The 27,690-nt window shown below is 34.9% G+C and overlaps 1 protein-coding gene across 1 annotated transcript in view; it reads right to left on the reverse strand.

Moving 5' to 3' along the window:
* Positions 1-744: 744 nt before the first annotated feature.
* Positions 745-27,690, reverse strand: part of LOC129744426 (torsin-like protein) — a 34,594-nt gene continuing 7,648 nt past the window's right edge. The window contains exons 4-7 of the mRNA XM_055736939.1: positions 1,495-1,604; positions 1,257-1,443; positions 936-1,197; positions 745-866 (exon numbers count right to left, since the gene is read on the reverse strand). Coding sequence (XP_055592914.1) covers positions 761-866; positions 936-1,197; positions 1,257-1,443; positions 1,495-1,604 — 665 coding nt within the window. The 3' untranslated portion in view covers positions 745-760. The remainder of the gene's footprint in view (positions 867-935; positions 1,198-1,256; positions 1,444-1,494; positions 1,605-27,690) is intronic.

Genomic DNA, 27,690 nt, shown 5'->3' on the forward strand with positions numbered 1-27,690 from the left:
TTAATTAGGGTCCAAGACCCACTTTATACATACCAATCGCCTCAGCTCGACGAGTTACGAAGATGTCCGTGAATTTGTATGTTCCAATTGAAATGGTCTTACCACCCTTTCTCCTATTGTGGGTTTCATTTTGATGAATTTAGTTTAAAAAAATTGGATTTTTTCTCGTGCAGGTGCTACTTAAACAACAACAAAAAAACAAAATTGTTTAAAATTGTTCTATTCCATAGTACATATAAAGCTTATATCGGCTCCAAAAAAGGTAGCCAGCACTCGCTAAATTCATCAAACAGCCGAGTTTTGATCATACGCCCTCTATCATGAAAGAGTTTTGATCATACGCCCTCTATCATGAAAGTTAAGGTGGCTCACCCCTTGACCACTAGTAAGCGTCGAGAAATGTGGCTGAATTTAAGTGTTCAAATACCAGTCTTTCAATTCATAAAATGAGCTCAATAAATATTAGATCGCTTATTTTCCAAAAAAACGTACTGGCCATCTTTTTTATACTGATTTTGATTTTTCACTTTCGATTTCCTTGAATCATTATCGTATGAATCAGTAATAAGAAATCCATTATTGTGTCATAGGTATTCAAACATAATTTACACTCTGAAGAAAGGCTCCAATGCACTTAAGTGTATTAAACGGTTTTTTTTTTAATGGTATCCACTTCATTTCAATGGAGCATTACTCAGAATATTGGGGATTTCTTTCAGCAAATTTAATAGAAGAATGGAAAACTTGTATTAAATGAATTTTAATGATTATAACAATACGCCTCAACTTTTTTGCTTATCCTTTTGCATCCATTATTAGAAAACATTCCAGTATCGTCGAGCGTCATGATCGCTTTCAACAGCGAACTGGAAGTGCAAAAAGAAAAGATTAATGAAATTTAACACAAACTTATAGAAATTTAGAATGAAAATTACCTTACGGCTTCACTGGATGGGTTTGCTCTACAATACTTGAGAAATTCTTTTTTTATACACATTTCGACATGCCTTGATTCCAGTGGTAAAAAAGGTATAAAATGATCTATTACGTGCGCTTCTATGATACGGGCACGATGCATTCCCCCAATCATGTTGTATGCGCTCATTTCAACGATACGTTCAAAATCCGGCAACTTTGTATTATCCCTCCATTGACCTTTTTCCACTAAAGATTTTAGTTTCTGGGAAATCTCGGCACCTGCAAACAAGCATTGTTACAATGCATTAAAATTCACAAAATAAAAAAAAAATCCTTACCTCCACTGTTCGAAAGAAATATGAAAATAGCCTTTGTAAAATCGTGTTGTTTATAGAACGCATGAGAGTCCAGTAAAGACACTAAAGAATCAAATATACCTTCGGGCATTTTTTCAACTTCATCGAAGATAAACAAAGAATTAGGGCACTGGTATATCGCGTCTTTAATAGAATGATGTAATCTGAGCTGTAAATCAATAAGTCTTTAATAATTCTTTATACCATCTTATTAACTTACATTTATAATCTGTTCATCAAAGGCGTTGAATTTATGAACGAATTTACTCTCGAATCCTTTGGAATAGAGAGCCCCGACGATGAAATCCGAAACATAATTTTTACCAGTTCCTAGAAGAAGAGAATACAGTTGAAAAAACTTAACTGAGGTTTATGTTTGTATAATTCCAGATAGTAACCTGACGTTACAGAACTAAATAAGGTACATTTGGAATACATAGGGCAATTAGGAACAAGGGGTAATTCCGAACAAATGATGTAAACGTCGTTAGGGTCATTGTAGGGTCTCAAAACTGATCAAATGTGATAGTCTACCATTCTATTGATAAGTTACAGTTATCAAAATACATGTGTCTGAGAAAAGAAAATCGCTTTGAGACGTGTCTTATCTCTTATCTACTCCCTCGTCAATGTGAGTGGAAAAAATGTCGTCTTTAAAAGTTTAGCGTTCAGTAATTGATGCTCCACGATGTGTGATATGATTTTCTGTTGAAAAAAATTTCCACCCACGCACAAAGAAGTTTTCATATTTACCCCATATTTTTCAAGATACTGGGTAATTATGAACACGTGTTTTCTGGACATTGATTGATGATAAATTTTACTTTTTACAGTTTACCATTCAAATCTTGGAAAACAAAGTCTAAAACTTTACTTTATACGTTTTTGAGAATTGTTGATTTGTGATGATATGAAAAGATGTCTCCCACTTATGTAAAACTGAAAATGTTCCGTAACTTCTCAACAGTAAATTTTGAGAATCAACAAATCTCATTACAATGCAGTGTTTAGATGTTTTTGTTTGTTTGTTTATTGATAACAGTAGAGCAAGAATACAATATTCTTTAAACTTACTACTTTCGACGTGCGCATGACTAATTATATCGTTCACTATGAGATTCCTTAACTATTTATCTTTATCTAAAAAATCTCTCCTACATAAACCAGCCGTATCGAAAGGAACACACTTGAAGTAGCGCCAATTTTGATGCTGTTTCCATAAATTCAAACATTCTCTTTTGAAAATTGCCTTCGATTGAATACGCTTCTGGTTAGACGTTAGAGAATTGTAGTTGACAATAAGTCTGTTCAATGAAGTCTGGTCGAAACGGATCGAAACAAGTAGTAACGAGATTAGCTTTCTCACGAACAAGCAGGATGTAAATGCGTACAGGTTTTTCAAAGGACATCCTGCTGCTCTATAGATGACTCACTCAGAGTGAGGCTCTTTCGTAACGGTTTAGACTGTATACATATACCGCAATACAATTGAAAGTTAAATTGAAAACCTGCCCGCATACTAAAAAACTGTGTCTGAAACAGTCTATACGATACATCTACTGCTCTATAAATAGTGATTGTCTCTGTTAACGTAGATATTATATAAAACTTTAATTCGATACTGATAAAAACGTAACATGAACGTTCATACGAAAAAGTGATGCTTTCTCAAAAGGTTAATGAATGGTAGGAAGGATTACTTAATTTTTTCCAATAATCGTATGAATGATCTCGAACCATTACCTATGGCGTCCATACCTTATGTCAAATCGTCAAAATTGTCGAAAGGTGGGTCAGTGAAGCCATATGATTTTATTTTCAAAAAAATTTTTTTTATCAAAATATTGATCACACGAACTTGGAATGAACACCAAGTACAATCTGGTTTATCAAATTTTAAAACATTATAAATTTAACAATAAATTTTTAAGTTTCAGTCAAATTTAATATTTGGCAGCGCTGCCTAATCGAAAACAAAGAAACGATTTTTCTACAGGCCATTTTGTTTTGTACTTTTCAGGACAGAAGAACGAAACGGTAAGAAAATTTGAGTTTCTAATCAATATTCTAATGTTTAAATTCGTTTGTTTCATTTCAGGGGACAAAAATTGAACGTTCAACCACGAAAATCTAAATAATACGAGATAATACTCTCTTGGAGAGCCATAGGACGCTGAAATGTTTGCTTCAAAAGGCACTGAAATCCGTGCCATTAGCAGGGTGGCCACCCATTCGGGAAAAGCGGGAAAAAGACGGGATTTGAAATCCAACGGGAAAAAAGCGGGAAAAAACCGGGAATTTCTTCGAAAAGTCGGGAATTTTTGGCTCAGTGAAAGTCTATTCAGTGAAATTTAGTCGAAATAGGTCGAAACAAGTGGAAATGGATGAACAGTCGATCACCAGTCTCTTTCCAATTGACTTCGAGCGATTTCTACCAGGTCGAAACGAATCCTCCTTGCTTCATCGAACGACAAAAGGATGTTCCCGAACAGCCAGATTGCTAATCGAATAGAAATGGGAAGAACAAAAATAAGCTATTTGATTCCACACGGTGTTGCTCCCTCTTTTTTTTTTTGAATGAAGTTTTCAATTTACTACAAAATTGCAGTGAGTTCGTATTAGGATTTGACGAAACGTTAACCCTCATCCGCATTAGGGTGTCATTTTGACACCATTGCAAGTTTGAAGGCTTGTAACTTTTTTCAGAAGCTTCAAAATACAAAATTTTTTTCGGGCACCCTAAATGAATTCAAAAGTTCTTCAATATTGCATCTTTACTTTTTTTATGGACGAACCCTGGAAGCCTGGACAAAAAAACTCCCTTTTTCGACTTTGGGTGTCATTTTGACACCACAAAAGTAAAATCTATTTAATTCGTTTGAATTATTATGAACTTCATATAAAACTTATATCAATAGAAACCTTGTAATGTCAGTAAAATATGTTTAGAACATTATATATAGCTAAAGTTACAAGTTTTCTCGTTATTCAGCATGAAAGAAAAAAAATCCGAAAAAACATGCCTCACGAAAACTGCTGTAGTTCATATATTACACGTCCAAAAAAATATTTGCCTTATGCATATGAAAGCTGAAGTTAATGCCTACATCATGAAGACAAGAAATATTTTTTTAAATTTTTTTTAATGAAATGGTCACAAAAAGTTAAAAAAAAGTGGTCTAAAAAACCTACTTTTCATTCGATTGCTAGTAAATACTGTTTGAGCGATGGTAGAGTTTTGAAAAAAATATGACTACAAAATCTATTAAAATTCCAACATTTTGCTGTCTTTAGATTTTTGATGCAACAAAAATTGAATTTACTGAAATTTTTCAAAGTTCACTACTTTGCGCAATTTTTTAACAAATTGAAATTTCTTCTGTTTTTGTGGTCCACCGTCAGGTTGTACCCGGATTATCAGTGCTTTTACTTTGTTTGGACCAATCAAGAGTATATTCATTGGAAAGCAAATTTAATCTACATTCTAGTGAGGTGCTACAATTCACGCTGTGAGATTTCACAAAAATATGAAAATTATAAACGTAAAATCATTCCTGAATTTCTAGAACTACAAGCAGCGGTCCAGCAAAACGTGTTTGTTTGCTCTCCGAGTAGGTACGGTGGGTGGTGATTCGGGCAGAGAGCGAAGCCGACAGATTAAATAATGATGCGTTAAAAAAATCGCGCAAAGTAGTGAACTTCGAAAAATTCTAGTAAATTCAATCGCTCAAACAGTATTTACTAGCAATCGAATGAAAAGTAGGTTTTTTAGACCACTTTTTTTAACTTTTTGTGACCATTTCATTAAAAAAAATTTAAAAAAATATTTCTTGTCTTCATGATGTAGGCATTAACTTCAGCTCTCATATGCATAAGGCAAATATTTTTTTGGACGTGTAATATATGAACTACAGCAGTTTTCGTGAGGCATGTTTTTTCGGATTTGTTTTCTTTCATGCTGAATAACGAGAAAACTTGTAACTTTAGCTATATATAATGTTCTAAACATATTTAACTGACATTACAAGGTTTCTATTGATATAAGTTATGTTTAAATCGGTTTAACACGCCAAAAGTTATAACGATTTGAGCTTGTGGTGTCAAATTGACACTCCTAGTGCTGATTAGGGTAATGAAATCTAATGCGGATGAGGGTTAAATTAGATTGTGCAGAAGCAACAAATGGATATTTGTGTGCGCTTCTGGAATCCAAACAAAAACCTAGTTGAAGCAAGGTATATTGGTTCTACATCTACGTCGACGTGCTCGAAAGACCCTCTGAATGGCGTGAAACTTTGTTTTTCGAAAAATCCTGATCTACTGAAACGAGTGATTCAGTATTTCATGGATGGTCCAGCAGTAAATTGGAAAATGCTCAAGGAACTAACTAGCGAGGTTCAAGAACTTGTTTCTAATCTGGCGTACGAGATTCTCACGATTGGGAGCTGTGGACTTCACACTGTAATTACATAAAGCGTTCAAGGAGCGACTGAGGAAATGTTAATGGAATTTGGATGAATTTTTGAGGACTCCGTTAAAATTTTGTGACGTTCAATGGGTGGAAAATGAGCGCGTTGCTGCCAAAATGCTACCGTACTTCAAACGGTTTGTCGACGAGGTTAAAAAAACAAGAGGAGAAAAAGATCAAGGAAAAACATCCAAATTTCAAGCGGACTTTTCCATCGATTTCCCGGTCGAAGGTATTCGACATTTTTGCTAAAGCTGTAGATGATAATTAGCTGGGATCAAAAATGAGTTTTTATTTGTTACGGTAGCTTCGACTGTTGAGTCCTTTTTATGCGAGTATCAGACAGAAGCACCGATGGTTCCGTTTCTCTTCGATGGTCCGGGCTTGAAAGAGGATGGAGAAAGTTGTAATGCCTGAACGACTAAACTTTAAATCAAAAACACTTATTAAAATTGAACTCTCAGAAATAAATCTTCTACCTCCTGGAAGCGTAGAAATTGGATTCTCAACTAAATCGACGTTAAAGAAAGCAAAATATTCTGGTCATGTTTCCGACAAGGATATCCTTGTATTAAAAAATAGCTGTCGTTCGTTTAACAGTGGATTTTTTAATAAAATGGCTATACCATCTCCCTTGTCTTATCCCATCACTCGGTATTTATGGTGCGTTAATCCCGATGTGATTGCACACTACGCAGATATTGCCAAAAAACGCTTAGACCTGTGTCTAAAGATACTTGTTGACAAGCAACACTTAATTAGAGCTTGTGACGATAAAATTAAGGACGAATTCGGATAATTATGTGCAATACCTTCAATAAAAACATCGTTTCGGGATATCGATAAAAAACACAACCATTGGACATTTTTAGGATGAAACTTATTGGCGAACCGAAAAAGGAGTTCTTCAATTTGACGACTTTATTGAAGAACATTCTAATTTTGTCTCATGGCAACGCGACGATGGAAAGAGGATTTCTGTTAACGCGAAATGCCTAGTTGAAAACCAAACCTATTTTATCAAAAACTCAAAAAAGTGACACATATTGGCATATTGGCGCTCATAGAGAGGCAAGCTTAATGGACAAAAAATTAAAATACTTAAAAATATATGAGATACAAATAAAATTGAAAAATGATAATCAAAGATATTTTAATTAATAAACCCTTTTTCTGTTGTTTAACATGTTCGAATCGAGTGACATAGTTAAAAAAACGTCTTTATCAATCCAATGATTTTTAGGCTAATTTGTAAACATTACTGAAACAAAAACCTTTAAAAATCATTTACCACTAAAAGAATGCTTAATCAATTTTTTATATGGTTTCAAAAATGAATATTCGAAATTTGTTTGGTTTTCTGTTGTATAAAACCGGGAATTTCATAAGACCATGCGGGAAAAAAACGGGAAAAATGCGGGAAATCAAAAATTGATTTTGAGTGGCCACCCTGCATTAGATCCTGTATCGCCCAAATATTGGCTAAACCTCAGGATCCCGGGGAAAACAACGCACTTTTCGAGGCAGCGGAAGTGGGAATTGCCTGCAAAGAGACATCGTCCTTGCTTAGTGGAATTCGGTATGTGCAAAGTGAAATCAGTTCACCGACAATTTGCTCATAATTGACGACAAATTCTTCAAAGTTTTAATGCGAAGGTGATATAGGTGAGTCTAGCTTTAAAATCTACTTACAAAAACGTTCTGAAAGCCTTTCGGACTACATGAGTTAATTTTCTATTTCTGTTTTTTTTTTCAGAAATGTACCAAATTGAAAAAAAAAAAAAAATTATCGAAACTTTTCGGGTTCCGAAGAATCGGGTAGCGATAAAAAAAAACTGATGCCAAATCCTTGGAGCTCGCCACAAGATCCGGAAAAAGTGCGTCTTGGTGATGTAACGTGGTTACATTTCTGTATAAATAACTAACGATTAAAATCGAAAATAAGCCATTTCTGTACATATAATTAGATAAGTTCACGTTAATTATTTATTGTTATTGTTTATCGATATTGTGCCGTTCTAATGAAACGATTAGTCGACATGCTTTCCGTCACCTGTTCATGCCAAACAATCTTTCATGCAAGCCTTTATTCTACTTTCGCATGCAACATCTGCTTTCATGACTCAAGTGATCGAGTGTCACCTCTCGAGATATTCTCAGAGATCCGAAGAGGTTCGGTAATGAAAGGGGGAGATGGCTTGTTGTGGAAGACATAAGGAGATTCCCAATGTCATGCCGAGAGCATAGCTGGAGTACACGAACTCAGGTTCGAAAGTTCATTGACCGGATTCGTAGGTCATCGGATTTCCCCTCGAAAGGTCAAAGGATTTTCCTACTTGCGACCTAACTGAGGATCCACGGAACGAAGCTCGATCACTTTGATCCAGACCGTGGTTTAGGCGTAGCGAGGTTTCCTTTTTCTATTGATTCGCGAATTAAGTCCTCAAGTAAAGTCCACGTGAAGTGTTTTTAGAATTGAATGTAATTGTTCTTGTTCCCTTTTCCATTTAGAGCTAAACCAAAAAGCTAGGAGGAAATAGTTGTGCGTGTTGAATTCCGTTGTGCGAACGTTAACCTTCAAAAAGGTAAAAATTCTTATGAATTCTGTGTGTGTGAACTGTGTGTGAACTGTGTGTGTTAATACTTGTCGAAATTCGTCCGACCTTTTCCTATATAGGGAGTCAGCACCACAACCGGTCTAGCGATTGCTAACCCGAACCGGAACCTCGTTAATCCAGCCACGGGAGGCTTCAAAGATTGCCCGACGAGGCCACGTCGGAAGCGGAACCGTCCGTCAACACACGGTTTTCGTCAGCCGGTACGCCAAACATCCGGCTAATTGATATTCGCCACCTGATTCGTCGAAGAATCAGCTCCTGATCACCATCACCATGTAAGGTCACAACAACAACAACAACCACAGCAGTAAGTTACCTTGACAACGAGCCAGACCCGCTCTGCTGCACCGGCATTGAGCCCACAAAAACGGTACCGTAAGTAACGAAATCCGAAACATATATGCGCATATAAAATCTGGCCCATGATCCCATAATACCACACACAGTTTTTGGAAACTTAGCCAAAATAGTTTCCCATTTGAGAAGCTCCGTCAACTAAAGCTATTCTCAAACCAAACCGCACAACAAGATAGGGAAAGCCAACAGAAAGGAACCAATAGAAATAAACATGTAAACTACAATAAGAAATCAACCACAAAATCTAGAAATACAATTATAAAAATAAACCGAACAAAACAATGTAGTATAGAAATAAAAGTTAGCACGCTGTAAATAGTTTTCATCAAAATAAATGTTATTTATTTGTTCCGTAGTCTAATAATATGTGGTTGTAATTTGAATCAGCTTTCCCCTGAACAGTTGCGTCTGATTTAAAAGGTATTTCACGTGTTTTGTCCGCTTAGTTTCTAGAGTTTTCTTGATGTTTTTTCTATTTTCTTCATTTTACTCCGGGTTGAACTGCTCGGGAAAACAGTTCCCTCGCTTACGCCTCTATCACGGGAAGGAAAAACTTGTAAGAGTGAGTTCCACCTATGACGAGATGCGCAAGAGAGTGCTTTTCGAGCGGATAGAACAACGGTTTGCGTCCCAGCTATCCTTTTGGCACGACGGTGCAACTGCTGGTCTATTTTCCTGGCATCCCCATTCCCCTAATCATTCCGTGTCCTTTTTCGGATCCATTTGGACAACCCGCCCTGAGGTCGGGAGTCTAGCCGGGCAAACACCCTCGACGAGTGGTCCTCATATGAGGTGACGCATAAATCACTCGTTTGATGAAAGCGGAAGTTGTATGGGAGAGGCTGAATCCTCACGCGCGAAATCGCACGTGCTACAGTGATTGCATGAACGACCTGAATCAGCTGAAAGAAGAGGCCAACATGGTTCTGCAAACTTTGTGCCTGGCCCGCCGATCAATTTCTAATTTAACTTGAGTGTTATAGTGTAAAAACGAAAATTTATTTTTTCTTTAAAGAAGTATTTATGAAATAGATAGGTGTGGATGATGATAGTTAACTTAGAAAAAAGTATTATGTATTTGGAAATTGAATATTACGAGTGTTGAATAAAATATAAGAATTATGCAAAGTTTAAATTTAGTTTTTTTTATTATGATAAATTTCCATTTATGTGTGTGGGAGCGCCATATTCACGTACGATTCTGGAAAACGTTGGAAGGACGTTATTCTGAATCGTTTGAAAACCATTATTGTTACTGTTTAGTTAAAAGAGTACTTTACGAAAAACTATAATAATAATGGTTTGAGAGTCTGAATACGTTTTCTAGAAGCGGTTTTCGGACTTTACCTCAACTGTTTGTGGAGCAGTACTTCCATATAAGTGTTTTAACAGTTCTAAACAGCAACATAACTTAACGCCATATTCAACAGACCGTCGTTTTGGAATTCACAGTTAGTGGAATGTTTTTTACGGTCTCAGTTATCGTCTTCTAAAAGTTTTTTTACGCTGTTCCAAATAGTTTTATAACTATTATAGTAATTGTTTTGTAACAGTATTTTTGTTTTCGGTGGATTTTCACGTAGGCGCTCATTACGTGAATTTTTGCTTGATTTACGTGAAGCACTTAGAGCCAATAAAAAACACTTGATCTTTACGTGAGATTCGCCTTATTACACATATTCTGTTAAAACAAAGACACATTCGATTCACGTGAAAATCCAGTGGTCCGCCAAGTATAGCGGAATTGCATTCTATGTGATGTTCACGTAACTCTTGTAACCGTTCGTTACAAAATCTTTAGGTTTTTTTTGTTGGTGCTGTTTAAATAATTGAGTGAACACTAGCTTAAAATTTGTTAGTTACGTTGTCAAAATTGTTATTGCTGGCAGGAGCAACAATAATAATAAATGCGTTTCTTTTTCGTCTTCGGTCGTCTTCGGCTTGCTGGCAGAAGTAACAATAATAATAAATGCGTTTCTTTTTTGTCTTCAGTTCGGTCGACGACTCGTTCGATTGGTGCGATTGGTGAATGCTTGACTATGAAATTTAAAAAAAATATATATATATATTTAATCGAAAAATAAATTAACCTCTACACCCCGAAGCAGTTTTTTTTATTAATTCAATTGTATGTATTTTTGAAAATGATAATATTTTAAATGTAATGTCCGAGGCCAAGATTTATCATGAGCTCAAAAATGTTGAACAAAAATTCAGTAACCGACATTTTTTATTTATTTTTGATTAAGAGTTAGGTAATTACTGTTGATTTATTTTTAATATTTTTTGTTTCGGAACTTCAAAAGTGTCCTTGAACTAATCTTGCCAGTTAAAATTTACTGTCTCTTTTTTATTTGCCACGAATTTTCAATGAATTTAAATAAAGGTAACAAAATCATATGTATACTGGTGAAACGACCAATTTTTTTTTCCAGTAATCTATGCTTTAGTAAGCATTGATGAATTATCTACAATGTATTCAATTTCATTATTCATTAATTGGACGCAGAATGCTGAAAATATCACATGTGATGTTAAATGAGATTTTTGAATTTTATAGACGCCTAAAATTCTGAACATTCGTTGGAATGATGTAACCTGTTATCAGGAGTATCATTTTGAAGATTTAAATTGTTGACTACATAGATTTCAATTGAATTTAACCTTATACTTCTGGATTTTTGAATGTATTAGCTTATTCTGGGGAATTGTCATGAGAAAGCTTGAAAATTATAAGAAAATTTAAATTTATTTCCCTTTATTTTGCTTTTAAAAAAAAAATTACTTTACCAAAGAAATTATAAATCATGATATTATGTTAAAATCTTTCACTTCAACCTCATGCGAAGTATTTATTTAAGTTTAATATGTATGTACTTGTAGTTTTATCGACCTGATATTTGACAACGAATTAAAACTAATATAAAATCACGCCATTTCTGAAGAGATGACGATCCTGAAGAGAATCCATGTACTTAATGGTAATCAGAATGAAAAGTGACCATTTTTCGGAAAATAGTGACTTTAGTGACCAAATGATGAAAATAGTGACTTTTTAGTGACTGACCCAAAAAAGTGACCAAGTCACTAAAAAGTGACTCGCTACCAGCCCTGCATTAGCCGTAAGAACATCCTCGACGCCATGACGCCATGTCAGTTGCGTTTCGACGCGGAATTTCCACGTATCAAATCCTTCCCCCGCAAACTGGACGATTCCAGCCTTCTTCGCACTGGTGGTCATCCTGATTAGGAAAGGTTTTACAACTCCTAACGGGTTTCGGGAAAATTTTCACGAGCTGTTATTTTTTCGTCCTGGTTACGTTGCTGGGCCCATAACCTAAAGAAGGTTGTTGCTTGGACGAAGGTTTATTTAGGACTAACTTAGTAACACTAGGAACATAGTTTTATAATAGGAAGGCTAAAGCAACTGCTACTTATAGTGTTTTCGTTTATTGGCAGTGGTAACCTAGTTTTCCACGAGTTTTGCCCGAACTGCTGTTATTGTGTTCGTTTATTAATTCAGAAGTCCTCTAGTTTTGCCCGAAGTTTGAACCTCAAGCAGGCGGTTGCAACCCGTAGAAGTTGTCAGTGTTGGAGGTAAGCATAAGGTTGACTATAGCAACCATATATTTGCATCGTCCCGGGTGACGATTCTGTTTGTTTATTCAGAGAAAGTTTTGCCCCGCACCAGTGGAGAAAAACGAAAACGGCATTAGATTTCATCTTCAACAGAAGTATTTCAACAGTGTTGTGATTGGATTAATAAGAAAATTTAAATACAGAATCATTCAACAAAATGTTGTTAACTACCCTAAATTTGTGATTCTCTTTTCGAATCAGAATTATGTTAATTCTCCTGTGAAATACATTCGACATTCCACAAATAATTTTCCGTTTCGGTATCATAACTGTCACTGTCTTAATATTTTGAAATAATTTAAAATAGGTAAATAAGGTACTTAGCTTTAGCCATTTTACAGGGACTCGAGTTTTCAGGACAGGTGATTTTAAGGACATCCGGAATTTTGTTTCACCTAGCGTAGCGGTCCACAGCATTCCGGGAACAATGAAAATTATCCTGATTTAGAGCTTGAGAAACATCTGAAGGAATCATCTGGGTGATTTGATTTCCTCACAATTTAGTATTTTCCGATTTTTCACTTTTTACGATAAGATTTGAAATTTTTACGGGTGGAAAAACATTCTTTAAGAAACCCCGCCATTTCCAGAACTATTCCTTTCGCCTTTAATTAGGTTTTATAACCTACCCACCTTTTAAACTAGCTCTAAAAGTTTTTCTAGTGCATGCAATATATTGATTGGACGAAACTCTTCTGAGGGTGCTAACGGCGGAAAAGGCGAAAATTCCGAATGTTTTCATTGTGATGGTGCGGGTCACTATAGACGAGACTGACCAGAGTTTAAGAAAAGGCAGAGCTCGGGAAGACCGAAGGCGCCTGTTCCTCGAAGGGATAACAGGCAGACCCATGCCAAACAGGTGAAGAAAAGTTCGGCAGTAAACTTTAAAGTGCTAGAGAATGAAGAAGTGGTTTGCTCAAGTGTTGAGCAAAATCGGTCATGGACAATAGACAGTGGTGCGTCATGCCATATGACCGGGTGCGCTAACTATTTTGACAAACTGGAACCTGGAACCGTCGAATCTCGATGTTCGAATGGCCAATAGAAACAGTGCGAAATCTGCTGATTTTGAAAAAGTGGACATAAAAATGAACAAAGTGCTTTATGTCCCGGAACTCGATTCGGGATTGCTATCGGTTGGCAAAATAACGGACAAAGGTTACAGTGTCGTGTTTGATCGAGATTTTGTGAAAATAAAAAGTGATTCGTCAAACCAAGTTGTTGCCGTGGGAGAACGCAGAGGAGATCTGTATTTCCTGAAGAGCTCGGAACGTGCATCCGTGGCCAGTGTTGAGATTCACACGCCATACTGTCAGCACACATGGCATCGTCGTTTCGGACACCGTGATCCAGCAGTGTTGGATCGGATCACGAAAGAAGGTTTCGTTTCGGGAATGAAACTGGAGGATTGTGGAGTTAAACTGACGTGTGAGTGTTATTTGGAGGAGAAAATATGTTATTTGGAGGGAGAATGCTGCTCGGAAGACCATTTCCAGGCGGATATTTGCGGACCAATGCGTACCACTACAACGGTGGAATGGAAGACGATATAATCCGTCTTGAAGTAGTGCGCAAGGAGTTCAAGATTTCATCGTTGGGTAACGTCTGAAAGGAGGTGTTTCCTTTCACCTGAGTCAGACAAACTTCATCCGTGAAGTGGCTCAGCGATTTGGGTTCCAGGAAGCGAAGAAGTCTAAGGTACCGTTAGACCCAGGATACCTGAAACACCAAGAATCAGAGTTGCTGTCGAACAATGTACAATGCCAATCGCTATAAGGTGCGCTGTTGTACATTGCTACCAATACCAGACCACATGTTGCAGCAGCAGTGTCGATTTTAAGCAGAAGCTTTCCTTGAGGTTAGGCGGACACAAAGGTCTGGAACTTGTCGGTTATAGTGACGCGGACTGGACCGTGAGTCGACCAGCGGTTACCTGTTTCAAGTTGGTGGTGCGCCGGTTAGATGGGCTAGTCGAAAGCAAGGGTACGTCGCAACGTCGGCCATGGAAGCTGAGTATGTGGCACTATCCGAAGCTTGTCAAGCTTGTCGAAGCTCGAACAGTAAGGCGAAGCACAGCGTCAACCGACAGCCATTTATGAAGATAACCGAAGTTGCTTGGACTTCATCAAGTTGGATCGCCAGAACAAAAGGAGCAAGCATATAGACACAAAGTTTCATCATGCTAGAGATTTGTGTGCTAAAGGTGAAATACAACTCAAGTATTGCCTCAGCGGTGACCAAGCTGCAGATGTCTTCACCAAGCCATTAGGACCCACGAAGACAAAAAGATTTGCAGTCTTCGACACAAAGTTGAAATATGCCAAGATATACAGTTGCCTAGCACAATCCGATGTGTTTGAAAATTGCTGAAGCGCTGTAGAAAGCATTTAGAGTTATTTTTACGATTTTTATCGATTTTTTTTTATCAAAATACGCGAAGTTTGTAACACCAGCTTATGCGGATTATATATTCGGTATTTAGACCCCAAATTTCATAATACAAAACATTTTTGTAGAAACCTCGTGACTGTTTACTGTTGAAATTATGTTTTTTTTTTGCTTAGGAAGTTGACAATTCGCCATGCTGTTGCAGCGCTAGGAAAACGTGACGTAACGACGGAAATGAAAATCTGTTTTCAAAAATTCCTGCGTGGTCACGTCACGTTTTCAACTTAGTTCTTATATAACTTTAAGATTAATGATAAGTTTTAATCGCCGATAAATTTATTAATTTAATATGTTCATTGACACGTGCGGCGAGATGAAACGCTAGGTAGAAGAATTTGTAAAGTCATGAAGAATAGGCGGATAGGCAAGCATCAGATGAGCTTCGTAGGATAAAGTTTGGATAGGTGTTGAAACTGTAAGTCTAGGGCATTTTTATTGGAAAGCATGAAAGTGTGGTGGTACGCCTTTGCCGTACAACAGACTACTCTGTATAGGAAGCGTGATCGACTTTTGATCAACACATTCCTAAACACAGCAGGCCAGTTGGACTGTGTACTGTGTATTGACAGTACACAGTCCAACTGGCCTGCTGTGTTTAGGAATGTGTTGATCAAAAGTCGATCACGCTTCCTATACAGAGTAGTCTGTTGTACGGCAAAGGCGTACCACCACACTTTCATGCTTTCCAATAAAAATGCCCTAGACTTACAGTTTCAACACCTATCCAAACTTTATCCTACGAAGCTCATCTGATGCTTGCCTATCCGCCTATTCTTCATGACTTTACAAATTCTTCTACCTAGCGTTTCATCTCGCCGCACGTGTCAATGAACATATTAAATTAACTTTAAGATTATTAAAACAATATATGAGAAGTTTGTGAGAAAATTCATTTGCTACAAATCTCAAGAACATTTTTTTTGCTAATATAAGGGAGACGGGAAATTCGGCTTCTGCTTTCTTTAAAGTCACTTTCTCACCCGTCGTCACGTCACGCATGTTTTTCTTGAATAACTTCGGAACCGCAAGTCGAAAAAGACAAAAATGAGCATGTTGGATAAGGAATTTAATAATCTTTAAGAACATGTATAGTTTGTTGGAATCCTAAAAATGAGAAAATTGACAAATTATGCAACAAAAAACCTGTCCAAAAGTCATCAAGTCTTGAGTCTTGGCCCCAGAATGATATAGCTATAGCGTAAATAGTAAGCTGGCATATTTTAAGATAAAAAAAAACATAAGTTGTTCCTAATAAAATAAAATTAAAATGTTCGATGAATTCTTATCGAACAAACCTTAGGACATATCTGTACCAACACATGAATAGGATCTATATCCATTTATGGTGAATCGAGAAAAACGCGTTTGAAAAAAATACAACCTATTTTAAATCGCTAATTAAAATCACTTAAAATTTTTGCATTTTATGAAAGACAAACGATTTTTAGAAGCATCCTCTATGTATATGTTAGAATAGAGGAATATCAATTTTCATGGAAAAACAACGCGCTATGTTATCGTAGATAGAACCTAGATCACGTAATATTTTGTTTTGTCTCCCTTGTTTATACACCCATTGCTATTTTCTCATTTCTAACTTTAGTTTTAAGCTCGCATTCAATTGCAACTATGTTTTTATGTTGAATAAAGAATCAAATTGATTATTTCGAGTTTGTTTGCGGAGTAGTAGCGAAAAATTGTTCCGGAGTAAACGATGTAAGGTACACCGGGGTAAGTGTGGACGGGTTTTCGTATAGTTCAACTTTAAAAAATCATAAAAAAAATCAGCAGTGGAGCAATTTTGATAAATTGACGTTCAATGTGATGCAGAACATGTTTTTTACAAAAGCTGAAAAGATGAGCTCGATAGAAGCAAAGCGAAAAAAGTTATCACGCAAATCGTTATGGACGGCTGGTGTCTTCACTTACCCCGCTTTATGGGGTAAGTGTGGACGGTAGATTTTCCCTTTGATTTCTCAGGAAATTTTCAAAAAATTTGTGTTTTCTTGGTTGAATACGTTACTTTATTGCTCGAATCGTCCAAAATTTTGAAAAAAGTTCATGATACTATAATTATAGTGTGTAATTTATGTTACAACACACGAGATCCGATTTCATCAAAAACACAGAACAAATAAGTACTTTACTCAAATTTTCATGATCCGAATGCTTAATATAGCTAAATAATACAACTCATAAAGGATGAAGGACAGAAAATTGAAAAAAATGTGTAAACATCAAGTCTTTTTAAAGCCGTCCACACTTACCCCAGGTAGGGGTTGGAGACAAAATTTTAGTTTTTTGTAAATAAACTCTTTTTTCTTAATTTTTAACCGCTGTTTCTTTTCCTAACTGGTTGTTTGGAATGTAAGGATTGTTTCAATGTAGAGTTTTTCATCGAGAGCCAGCTAGTTTAGGAGAAATTTGCAATTGAAAAAGATGCACATCAACTCGACATCGTAGTTGAAAATAGAAAATTCCGAAAAAGTCGCTGTAAACAACCGTTATTGGCTGAATCGTATCTTTTTTACAGTTATTGGATAGATTACAAGTAAATTGAACATTCTGCATCAAAAGTTTGAAAAAATAGTGCACAGTATTGTTTTTATAGCCATCGTCCACACTTACCCCGCGTCCACACTTACCCCGGTGTACCTTATATCAATGTGATGGCAGTTCTGGTTTTAGAATGTTTATACATTGTTTATACATCTTATGTGCATTTATACATCTTATGTGCAAACAATATGACAAAGTTCGACGAATTTAGACAAATTCTTAAAGTTTCTGATGTAGATTTTGCAGCCGTTTGTGAAACCTGGCTCAGTGAAGAGAAAGCTTCTAGTTTAATCAATATCACTGGCTATTCTACAATTCGCAGTGACCGAGTGGGCAAAGTAGGAGGAGTATTGCTTTTGTATGTAAAAAAAATCTTAAATTCAAATTATTGGTTGGGTTGAGCATAAATTATTGGTTGGGTTGAGCTATAATCATCCTAGCTTAGAATGTACAGATCTGGTACAAGATAAAATTTTGCAATACGGTTCGACATACGATGAATTAATATTTTTGGGCGATTTCAATACGAATATGCTAGTGCACACTCCGAAAACGGAACGTTTTAAGGAAATGCTTGTTTCCACGTTCTTGTTCAATGTTGGATCTGAGCCTACATTTTTTCATAAAACGGATGTTCTCAATTGGATTTATTAATACTAGTACACCTGAATCAGTTCTCAGATTTGGGCAAATAAACGTGCCTTTTGCTTCCAATCATGACATGCTTTACTTGACATAAATATTGAACCTGCCAACGGATATACTTATTTTAGATTTTTTTTTTTTTTTTTTTTTTTTTTGTGGCGTTTAAATAGCTGTGGGAAGCTGACGCTGAAAATGAAATGTGGGTAATATACTTATTTTAGAAATTACAGAAAAATAGATTCCAATTCGATTCTCGATTATTTTGACACCATAGATTGGCAATTATTTTATTCAAATTTGGTCCCAACAGCGTTATAGATTCCTTCAACGTCAACATAAATCATTACATGACAATTACGTTCCATTGGATCGTTTTAAACAGAAAGATAATTGTTTGAACCCTTGGTTTAACTCGTCAGTTCAGAGAGCCCTTATTGATAGGGATCGCGCGTACAAGAGATGGAAGCTAACAAGAATGACTGAAGATCATGTGGCTTTTAAAAGACTGAGAAACATTGCAAACAACGAAGTAACTTCTGCAAAACGTGAATTTTTGAATAATCAATTAATGAGAACAGAATCGAACCCCGAAGTTTTTTGAAACAGATTGAAACGAATTGGAATTACTTAGAGGAACACTATTGTTGAAACAAATCATGAGGCAAACGACATCAATTCCATTCTCCATAGTTGTTTCACAACAGACACTAGTTATTCTCGTTATTTTTATACACACCATGAAAACGGTTTTGCTTTTACCTATTTTGAAGAATATGAAGTGATTAATGCTGTTTATGAAGTCACATCAAACGCAATCGGTTTGGATGAGCTCCCAATAAAGTTTATTAAATATTTACTGCCTCTTCTTCTGAAACCTTTGCTTCATCTTTTCAATGTAATAATTCGCACATCAACGTTTCCCGTTCGTGGAAAAAATCTAAGATCATTCTTTTGAGAAAAAAGCCCAATCTTTCAACTTTGAATAATTTACGACCCATTAGCATATTATGTGCTGTTTCTAAGGTGTTCTAACGTTTACTTAAAAGTCAAATTGTGCTTTATTTAGAAAATAACAATCTTATCAATGAAAATCAGTCTGGCTATCGATCTGGTCACAGCACAAAAACAGCAATGATTAAGATATGTGATGATATTGGAAGATCAATTGATGAAGACAGTAATGTTATACTTGTTCTTCTTTATTGCACAAAAGCATTTGACACCATTTCTCATAAAAAATTGTGTGATAAACCCAAATCCCAAAATATCTCTATTTAAAGCTCGCGAGTTAGAAATTATTTGATTCCCTCTTACACAACTGTACACTGTAAATTTTTGCCTCGATTTCCAGCAAAAAAAATTGCTGGAAACGTTCAGCAATCCAAATTTTTGCTGGAAACCAGCAATCGATTTTCGAATTGCTGGATTTTTCAGCATTCGGTTATCAGGGCTGGTAGCGGTTTGACTATGAAAAAGTAGTGACTTTAGTGACCAAAACTTGAAAAAAAGTGACCAAATAGTGACTTTGAGGACCGAAAAAAGTGACCAAATAGTGACTTTGTAGAACGAAAAACGTAACTAGTACAAAAAATGTGACCAAATCAGGCCCGAGCGAAGGATCCGTCCATGGGGGGGGGGGGGGAGGGGGGGGGGGTGTTTGTCACTCATGTTTAACACACAAACTAAAAAAATGACTGATAAACCAAATTTTGGAAACATATTACAATGAATGTTTCAAATTTTCGATAAGTCAAGAAAGTAAGAAATAAATCAGTTTCAAAAGAATTTCTTAGCAAATTTAAAATTAAAAAAATCTGAATTATAAAATAAATGTCCATTCTTGTACAAAACTTATCATGAATAGATGTTAGGAATATGATAATAATTGTTTATTTTTATTTATCTAAATTTGGAATTCTTTTCTTCATTTTCAACTGGAAGTTTAGTGAGAAATTCCGCTGTAATTTTTTAATTTGAACAAAAAATATTTAATCACTTTTCAAAATGTGAATTACCGATTACTGAATAAAAAATGGATTTTGAACAGAATTTATTCAATATTCGATGGTTTAATTTAATTTGATGAAAAGAAGAATATATTTATAATTATTTTAAAAGTGCCAGTTATATAAGCCAGGCATAAAATCTTTAATAAAGTAAAATCCTCCAGTTATCAAAATTTCATTTTTGAAGCTTAAATAATAACTTCATGTTCAACTACACTGACAAAGAAATGTAAGAAAATGAGTAATAACATGAATGATAAAAACTGATAAAAAATTGAAAATAATGAGTTCCAAACTTTTGTTATTAATATTGAAAGCACAAATCTAATAAAAAGATAGTTAACACTGCGTATTAAAATTTATTTTTAAAGTTGCTACTTAGAACAATTTTTCAAACTTTTTAGATTAATTTAACAATCATGATCGATCCAAAAAATCTGATTTCATAAAAAAAATATTAATAAAAAGTTTTAAAATTTTCAATCGCAGGTTTTTAAGCTTTAAATTACAAGCTCTGAGTTTTTTGTCACATTTGATTAAAATATTGGGTCCTTGAAAAAGAACAGAAGGTTGAAATTATGTTTTATTATTGAAATTTTGGAGTTAAAGGCTTATGGTTGAAGAACACGAAAATTCAGAATTTAAAAACAAGGAAACAATTTTAAAAACTATGTCTTAAAAATTTAAAAAGTTTGATTGAAAAAAAATCCGGCAAGTTGATAAGAAAATTGAAAAAAAAACTGTACAATGAAATTCGGTAAATTTATTTGAAAATTGAAAAAAACAATATGGAAACAAAAAAGATTTTTAAAAACATTTCAGGAAGAGTTTTTTCAATAAATATGTTTCACCATAACCATTTTGGTGCTTATTTTTTTAAAACTATTAATTTGGTAAATAGTGTCTTTGGTCACTATTTGGTCACTTTTTTTCAAGTTTTGGTCACTAAAGTCACTACTTTTTCATAGTCAAACCGCTACCAGCCCTGGAGTTACCCGTTTCGAGTTGAACTCGAATCGAATTAGAATCAGTATTACGAATCTCGTTCGAGTTCTAAATTTTAACGTATTAGTTTTCGAGTAAATGGGGTAGTAGATCATCTCGAAACGTTCCATCCGAACCGAGATCGGTAATGCCAAAGTTGGTCGAATCGAACGAAACTCGAAATTAGAAATTTTGTCAAATTCGGCTGAACACATTTAGTTTTGATGATAAAGAGTTTATTACTAGTAAAATCAAACATTGATAGATAACTGATTATGGAAAAATATCATTACAAGTATTTTTGACATCACAGCAGAAAGTGTAAAAAAAACTTGATTCTATTTAAAGCTCATCAATTCATATAAAACTTTTATTTTTAAATAATATGTTTTTGATTTGAGTTTTTGTAAAAAAAAGTGCAGAAACTTCTCTAAAGATTTTTACTTATTTTCAAAAGTCATTTCAATAACAAAAGCTGATAGAAATATAAATATTGCATACATATTTAGATTCGGGGAAGCCAAATTAGTTGCAATTACCGTTTAAATTCATTGCACCTAAGAAAAATGTAAATTTTGTGGCCTTGTTTAAATTTTTAAAACCTTTTTTTAAGTATTTAAAAAAACAAAAAACACGAAATAAAATTGAGTCTGAAATGGTTTTTTTTTAAAAGAATATTTCATATCAACATAACATTTGTTATGACACAAAAGATTTTTTAAATAAAAAAAAATGGTTCGTTTCAATCTCAATCTTATCTTATCTTATAGTTACACTTCTTAATAAAAACCCATTCTAAAGGCGAGATAGGGTTTTTGTATATCAGGTTTTGAGTTCAAATACAAAAGGTTTATTGAACTAAAAATTAAAATCTACAATCAAAGTTAGTTTCAATTCATGAACGTCAAATAATGTCGTAGATCGAAATGTCTCAAGCCAAGGGTGATTCATGCCGAAATTCCGCCGGAGGCGAAAAAAATTTCTAACTGACTGATCAAGTAATTTACCGTTACTACCGTCAATATCAACACGCGCAATTCAAATTACTCTTTCATTGGTTTATTTTCGGTGAAAAAAGTGACTTTTGGTGATAAAAGTGACCATTTTTCGGAAAATAGTGACTTTAGTGACCAAATGATGAAAAAAGTGACTTTTTAGTGACTGACCCAAAAAAAGTGACCGAGTCACTAAAAAGTGACTCGCTACCAGCCCTGGGTTATGTGCTTGTCATTTTTGCTGAAAAATCAGCAATCGGTTTTCAAATTGCTGGAATTTCCAGCAATTGATCTAGTTTGCTGGAAAATCAGCAATTGAGTTGTCAATTTGGAGTTTGTTTTTATTTCGTACGCTGAAGTAAGGTGAGATTCTATTTTACGAATTTAGGTTCCTTCTTGTTCGGTACGCCATCGCGAGCGGTTGAAAGTCTTAACCAGCGCGACTCTCTACTGAAAATTTCCACGTGTTTTTTGAAAAAGTGAAAATTCAACAAAAGATAATTGTTTTCGGTCATTAACTTGAATAGTCGAAAAGAAATTAACGAGAAAGTTACGTGAAGGTGTTCAGCATGGCTGAAAGTGGGGGGACAATCCCTCCAGATAAAATCACGGATGATCCTAACCTCAATAGTGGCAAAGGAAAAAATAAAGAATCAGTTCTTTATATTGCAAGTGATATTGGACCGTACCGCGTATATGTTGAATCTAAACATGAGGAGGTTAAGCTCAATAAGTTCAGGATTGGGCAGATTCTGCGTAAAACGAATAAATACCGGAATAATATAATCGAAATGAAGTTTCTTGGGCGCAATAAGCTGATCGTATTCCTGAATTGTTGGGCAAAAGCTAACTTGTTAGTATCGGAACCGGATTTATTGGATAAAAATACATACCATGCGTACATTCTACGTCATGCAGTTAGCATTACCGGAGTCATTAGTGGGATTCCTGCTGACATTAACCCCGATGAGATAGCAGCCGAAATGGAGTGTAGTTGCTATGTCATGAATGTCTACCGTATGAACCGATGGGACAGCGAGAAAGAGAAGAAAATACCAACTGCGAGCGTAAGTGTCACTTTTCGTGCAAAAAACCTCCCGGAAAAAGTTAAGCTTTACGGCGTAACCGCTAAGGTTAAACCGTTCATATCAAGATTAATATTTTGCGAGAAGTGCCATCGTTTTGGCCATAAGCAAGAAAATTGTAAAGCCAAGAAGCGTTGCGACAGGTGTTCGAAGGTACACGAGGATGGGCAAGAAATATGTACAGCAGAAATAAAGTGTTTCCATTGCCGAGTGTCAACTCATAAATCCACCGACCCAGCGTGCCCAGCCAGACAAAGGGAAATCAGCATACGCGCTATAATGGCAAGGAAAAATCTAACGTATGTAGAAGCAAAGGAGTTAACAGCCACCGTTACCATCAGCAATACGTATGATGTGTTGGCCAACTCGGAGGAATTTCCTATGTTACCACCAAGCTTTGCCAGCAAGGTTGCAGGAGCTAGAACATACGAAAAGGAAGGCACGAAAACAGTAAATGAAAGTACCGGCGCTATTCGAAAACAAATCAAACCTCTGGAGCCAACGGCCAGGACACCAGTTGGAACCAAAAGGAAGAAATCAGAATATGAGTTTCCCCCACCAGTGTCCGAACTATCAGACGAAAATGGAAGAAGAAATGGAGTAGCATTGAATAACAAATATGCAACCAATGACAAGGAAAAAACAGAAGAAGTTATTCGAAAAGCCGTGGCCAGAGCTGAAGAAAATGTGCGTTGTGCGGTACGCGGAGACCTGATGAACTTTTACGCAGCGCTGTTGAAGGTGCCGGGTATAATAGAGTCTGAAATAATTCAAAGTAATATTAAAGAATGTTCTAAACAATTTTTGAAGCTGGATCAAACCATGAAATAATAATAATAAAAAAAAAAAAAATAAAAAAAATAAAAAAAAACAAAAAAAAAACAAAAAAAAAATCATATATATATGAAAAAAAAACAAAACCATAAAAAAAAATGTATACATATCAAAGTTTGCTTTAATAACTTTTTTGTAATTTCAGAAATGGACGGGTTCACTATTATTCAATGTAATATTCAGAGAATTTTTAAAAACAAGGACAATTTGAGGTATACGTTGATCACAGATGACTACTCAGCAGCCTTCGTTTCAGAAACGTGGACAGACGCTGGATTGGAGCAAACAAAGAGGTATGAAATTTCCGGTTACCACAAATTCTTGAAATCTAGATCTGACAACTATGGCGGTTGTGCCATTTATTTAAAACAAAGCTTTGCCTATACTACAATAGTTTTACCTGTGTTGTCGGACTTGTTCCAGGCAGTAGCAATCAAAGTACAATGTTACGATACGATTCTAGTTTCTTTATATATAGCGCCAAACATAACAAGTAATGATTTAAAACAAGATTTAAAAAAGTTATTCGATTGTCTAAAGAAATACAACAAAATTATTGTTGGTGGAGATTTAAACGCTCACCACTATGCTTGGGGAAACAGTTACCAAGATCTTAAAGGCAAACTAATAGTTGACGCAGTCAATGATAATAATATTATTTTAATGAATAATTCATCAATGACCTATTTTCCATTACAAATCAATAGAAACCCTACGGCAATAGACTTAACTTTCTGCTCACCCAATTTAGTAAATGATTACTCCTGAAAAACGTTAAATTATGGAATCGGTAGCCATCATGTAATTATTAAAATTACATTATTCTTTACCAGAAATACTAAACCCAAGTATGTCTATGATAAAAAAGCTATTCAGAATTCTATTAAAACATTTATATTGGAACCACAACAAAATATCGAGTATTTTCAAAAATTTGTAACCAAATTACATAAAACACATAGAATTAATAACAAGTACCAACCAAAGCATTGGTGGAATGAAGGAGTGAGGGAAGCTTGGGAGAACAAAAAGAAAGCACAGACAGAGTTTAACAAAAAATCTACAGTTGAAAACCTAATTAAATTCAAAAAAATGCAGGCAATATTCACTAAAATAAAAAAAGAAGCTAAAAACAATCAATTAAAGGAATTTGTCGAAGAGATAAACCCTTCTATGTCTTCGAGCGAGCTTTGGTTGCGTATAGGAAGATTGACTGGAAAGCGTAATAGAGCGCCGACTAATAATATTCTTTTCGAAAATAGTATCATGGCTGAAGAGTTTCTAGACCAACATTTCGGTAAGAACGATGCTTATCACAATATAGACTACGACTATAGAATTGACAATAATATACTAGAAATCAGCAAATTCGACGATATCATCCATAACAAAAAAAAGAAATCTGCCCCCGGCCACGATAAAATAACATATCAAATGTTACGCGAACTTAATTTTGACTCCAAACAGGTTTTAGTTGATCAACTTAACTCAGTCTGGAAGAATTGTGATTTGCCAACAAGTCTTAAAACGATTAAAATAGTTGCAATACCTAAGCCGGGAAAGGATCAGTCTACAATAGCAGGTAAAAGACCTATCTCGCTAGTACCTACTCTCACGAAAATACTCAATAGCGCAGTATTAAAAAGATTGTTAAGACACCTTGATAACAATAATATAATACCTGAAACATCTTTCGGTTTCCGCAGAAACAGATCAACTATAACCTGCACTAATTACATAATCAATATGATTAAAAGCAATAAAAGAAATAGATTCATAACAACAATAGTCTTTTTAGATTTGAGCAATGCATTCAATTCCGTAAAAACAGACATTCTAGAACTCATTCTTCAAAACTACAATATTCCAGGCGACATAGCATCTTGGATTTTACAATTTCTTAGAAACAGAAGAATAGTATTTGCAACTCAAAATAATAATTTAGAACGAATCATTTCTAACGGACTCCCTCAAGGAGACGTGTTATCGCCGACACTGTTTAATGTATATACAGCAAAACTACATGAAGATAACGACGATGATGTAACTTTGGTTCAGTATGCAGATGATTTTGCATTGATCATCAAAGATAAGAATCTGACGAACCTTGAACAAAAATCACAATATGCTTTGAACAGGTTAGTGAACAAGCTTAAAGATCTCAACTTTACTGTAAACCCAGAAAAGACAAAAGCAATACTCTTTCAAAAGAATAATAAAACACTTCAGCTTACTATAAATGGAAATGGAATAGAAACAGTTAAGTCACACAAATATCTAGGTATCACATTAGACAGATATTTCAGTTTCGGTGAACACATAAAAATCACAAAATGCAAAATAATGGATCGGCTTAATATGATCAAAGTTATTACGAGTCTGACAACTGGAGCTCATCCACAGACGATGATTTCGATATATGTAGCAATATTCCGTAGTATACTGGAATACGGAACATGTATTCAAAACAATGCCAAAAAACTAATAGGAACATACTAAATATTGTTAAAAATCAATGCCTTCGAAGAATAACAGGTTGCACCAAAACAACACCAATTAATTCCCTAATGGCCATAGCGGCACAACAGCCAGTTCACATAAGACAGGATTTTGTAATATGTAAAGAAATATCCAGATACTTTTACTTTGACAACTCAATAGCCCAGCAACTAAACATGTTAAACGATAGTATTACTCCTACCGATTTAAATTATTTAGAAAAACTATTCCTTAATTATAAACATATTTTTGATACCATTTCTCCTTTAGTAAAAACAGACTTTCATTTTAACTCCATAGATATAAACACAGAACTTGAAATATTAACGAATTCAAAAAATAATACAAACCTATTCAAACTCAAACAAGCTGTCCTCTTTGCGATGAACGGAAAATTTAGAAACAGACCTAGAGTATTCACAGATGCTTCAAAAGAAAGACTTAGTTGCGGGATCGGCATTTTCACAGAATACAACAGTGCTAGATATTCATACAAACTTTGTAACGAAACTTGTATCACAACAGCCGAAATAGTAGCCATTTACACAGCGCTAAAAATAGAAGAAGATAAGATTGAAAATACCGTGATCTATACAGATTCAAAATCAGCCTGCCAAATAATACAAGATGGATTACACTCTGAGAAATGTTCGAAACTTATTCAACAAATCATCGAGCTAGCTAAAAAATGGCACTGTTCATTGCAATGGATACCAAGCCATATTAACATTAGAGGCAATGATATTGCCGATGAATTAGCCAAGGCCGGATTAACAGAAACTAGAACCGTAGAAAACAGAATCTTACTTAGTGATGCTTTTAACTTCTTTAAAAACGAAATGATTAATAAAACGAATGTGTGGTACCGGGAATATTCAGAACACAAAGGTAAACTGTTCTATCAGTTCCAATCCACAGTAGAGAAAAAGCCCTGGTTTCATAACAAACAGCTCACAAACGAAGAAACAAGATTACTAAATAGATTACTAACAGGTCATGACTGGTCAAAATATTGGAGGGCTAAAATAAAAATAATTGAGGATGGTGATTGTGAAACTTGCAAGACACCAGAGAATAGCGAACATATAATTCTACATTGCAGCAAATTCAATTCTATACGAAACAAATACAGCTTTAATAATAAATTTAGTAAACTTATAGATTTGTTCAATACAAAATATATCTATTTAGAGAAATTTGTCGATACTTAAAAGAGATTAAAGCAGATATTTGATTCTAAAAAAAAGAGATACATTTTTCAAAATATAACGATATATAT

This window comes from Uranotaenia lowii, chromosome 2 (assembly GCF_029784155.1).
Source record: "Uranotaenia lowii strain MFRU-FL chromosome 2, ASM2978415v1, whole genome shotgun sequence".
NCBI lineage: Eukaryota > Metazoa > Arthropoda > Insecta > Diptera > Culicidae > Uranotaenia > Uranotaenia lowii.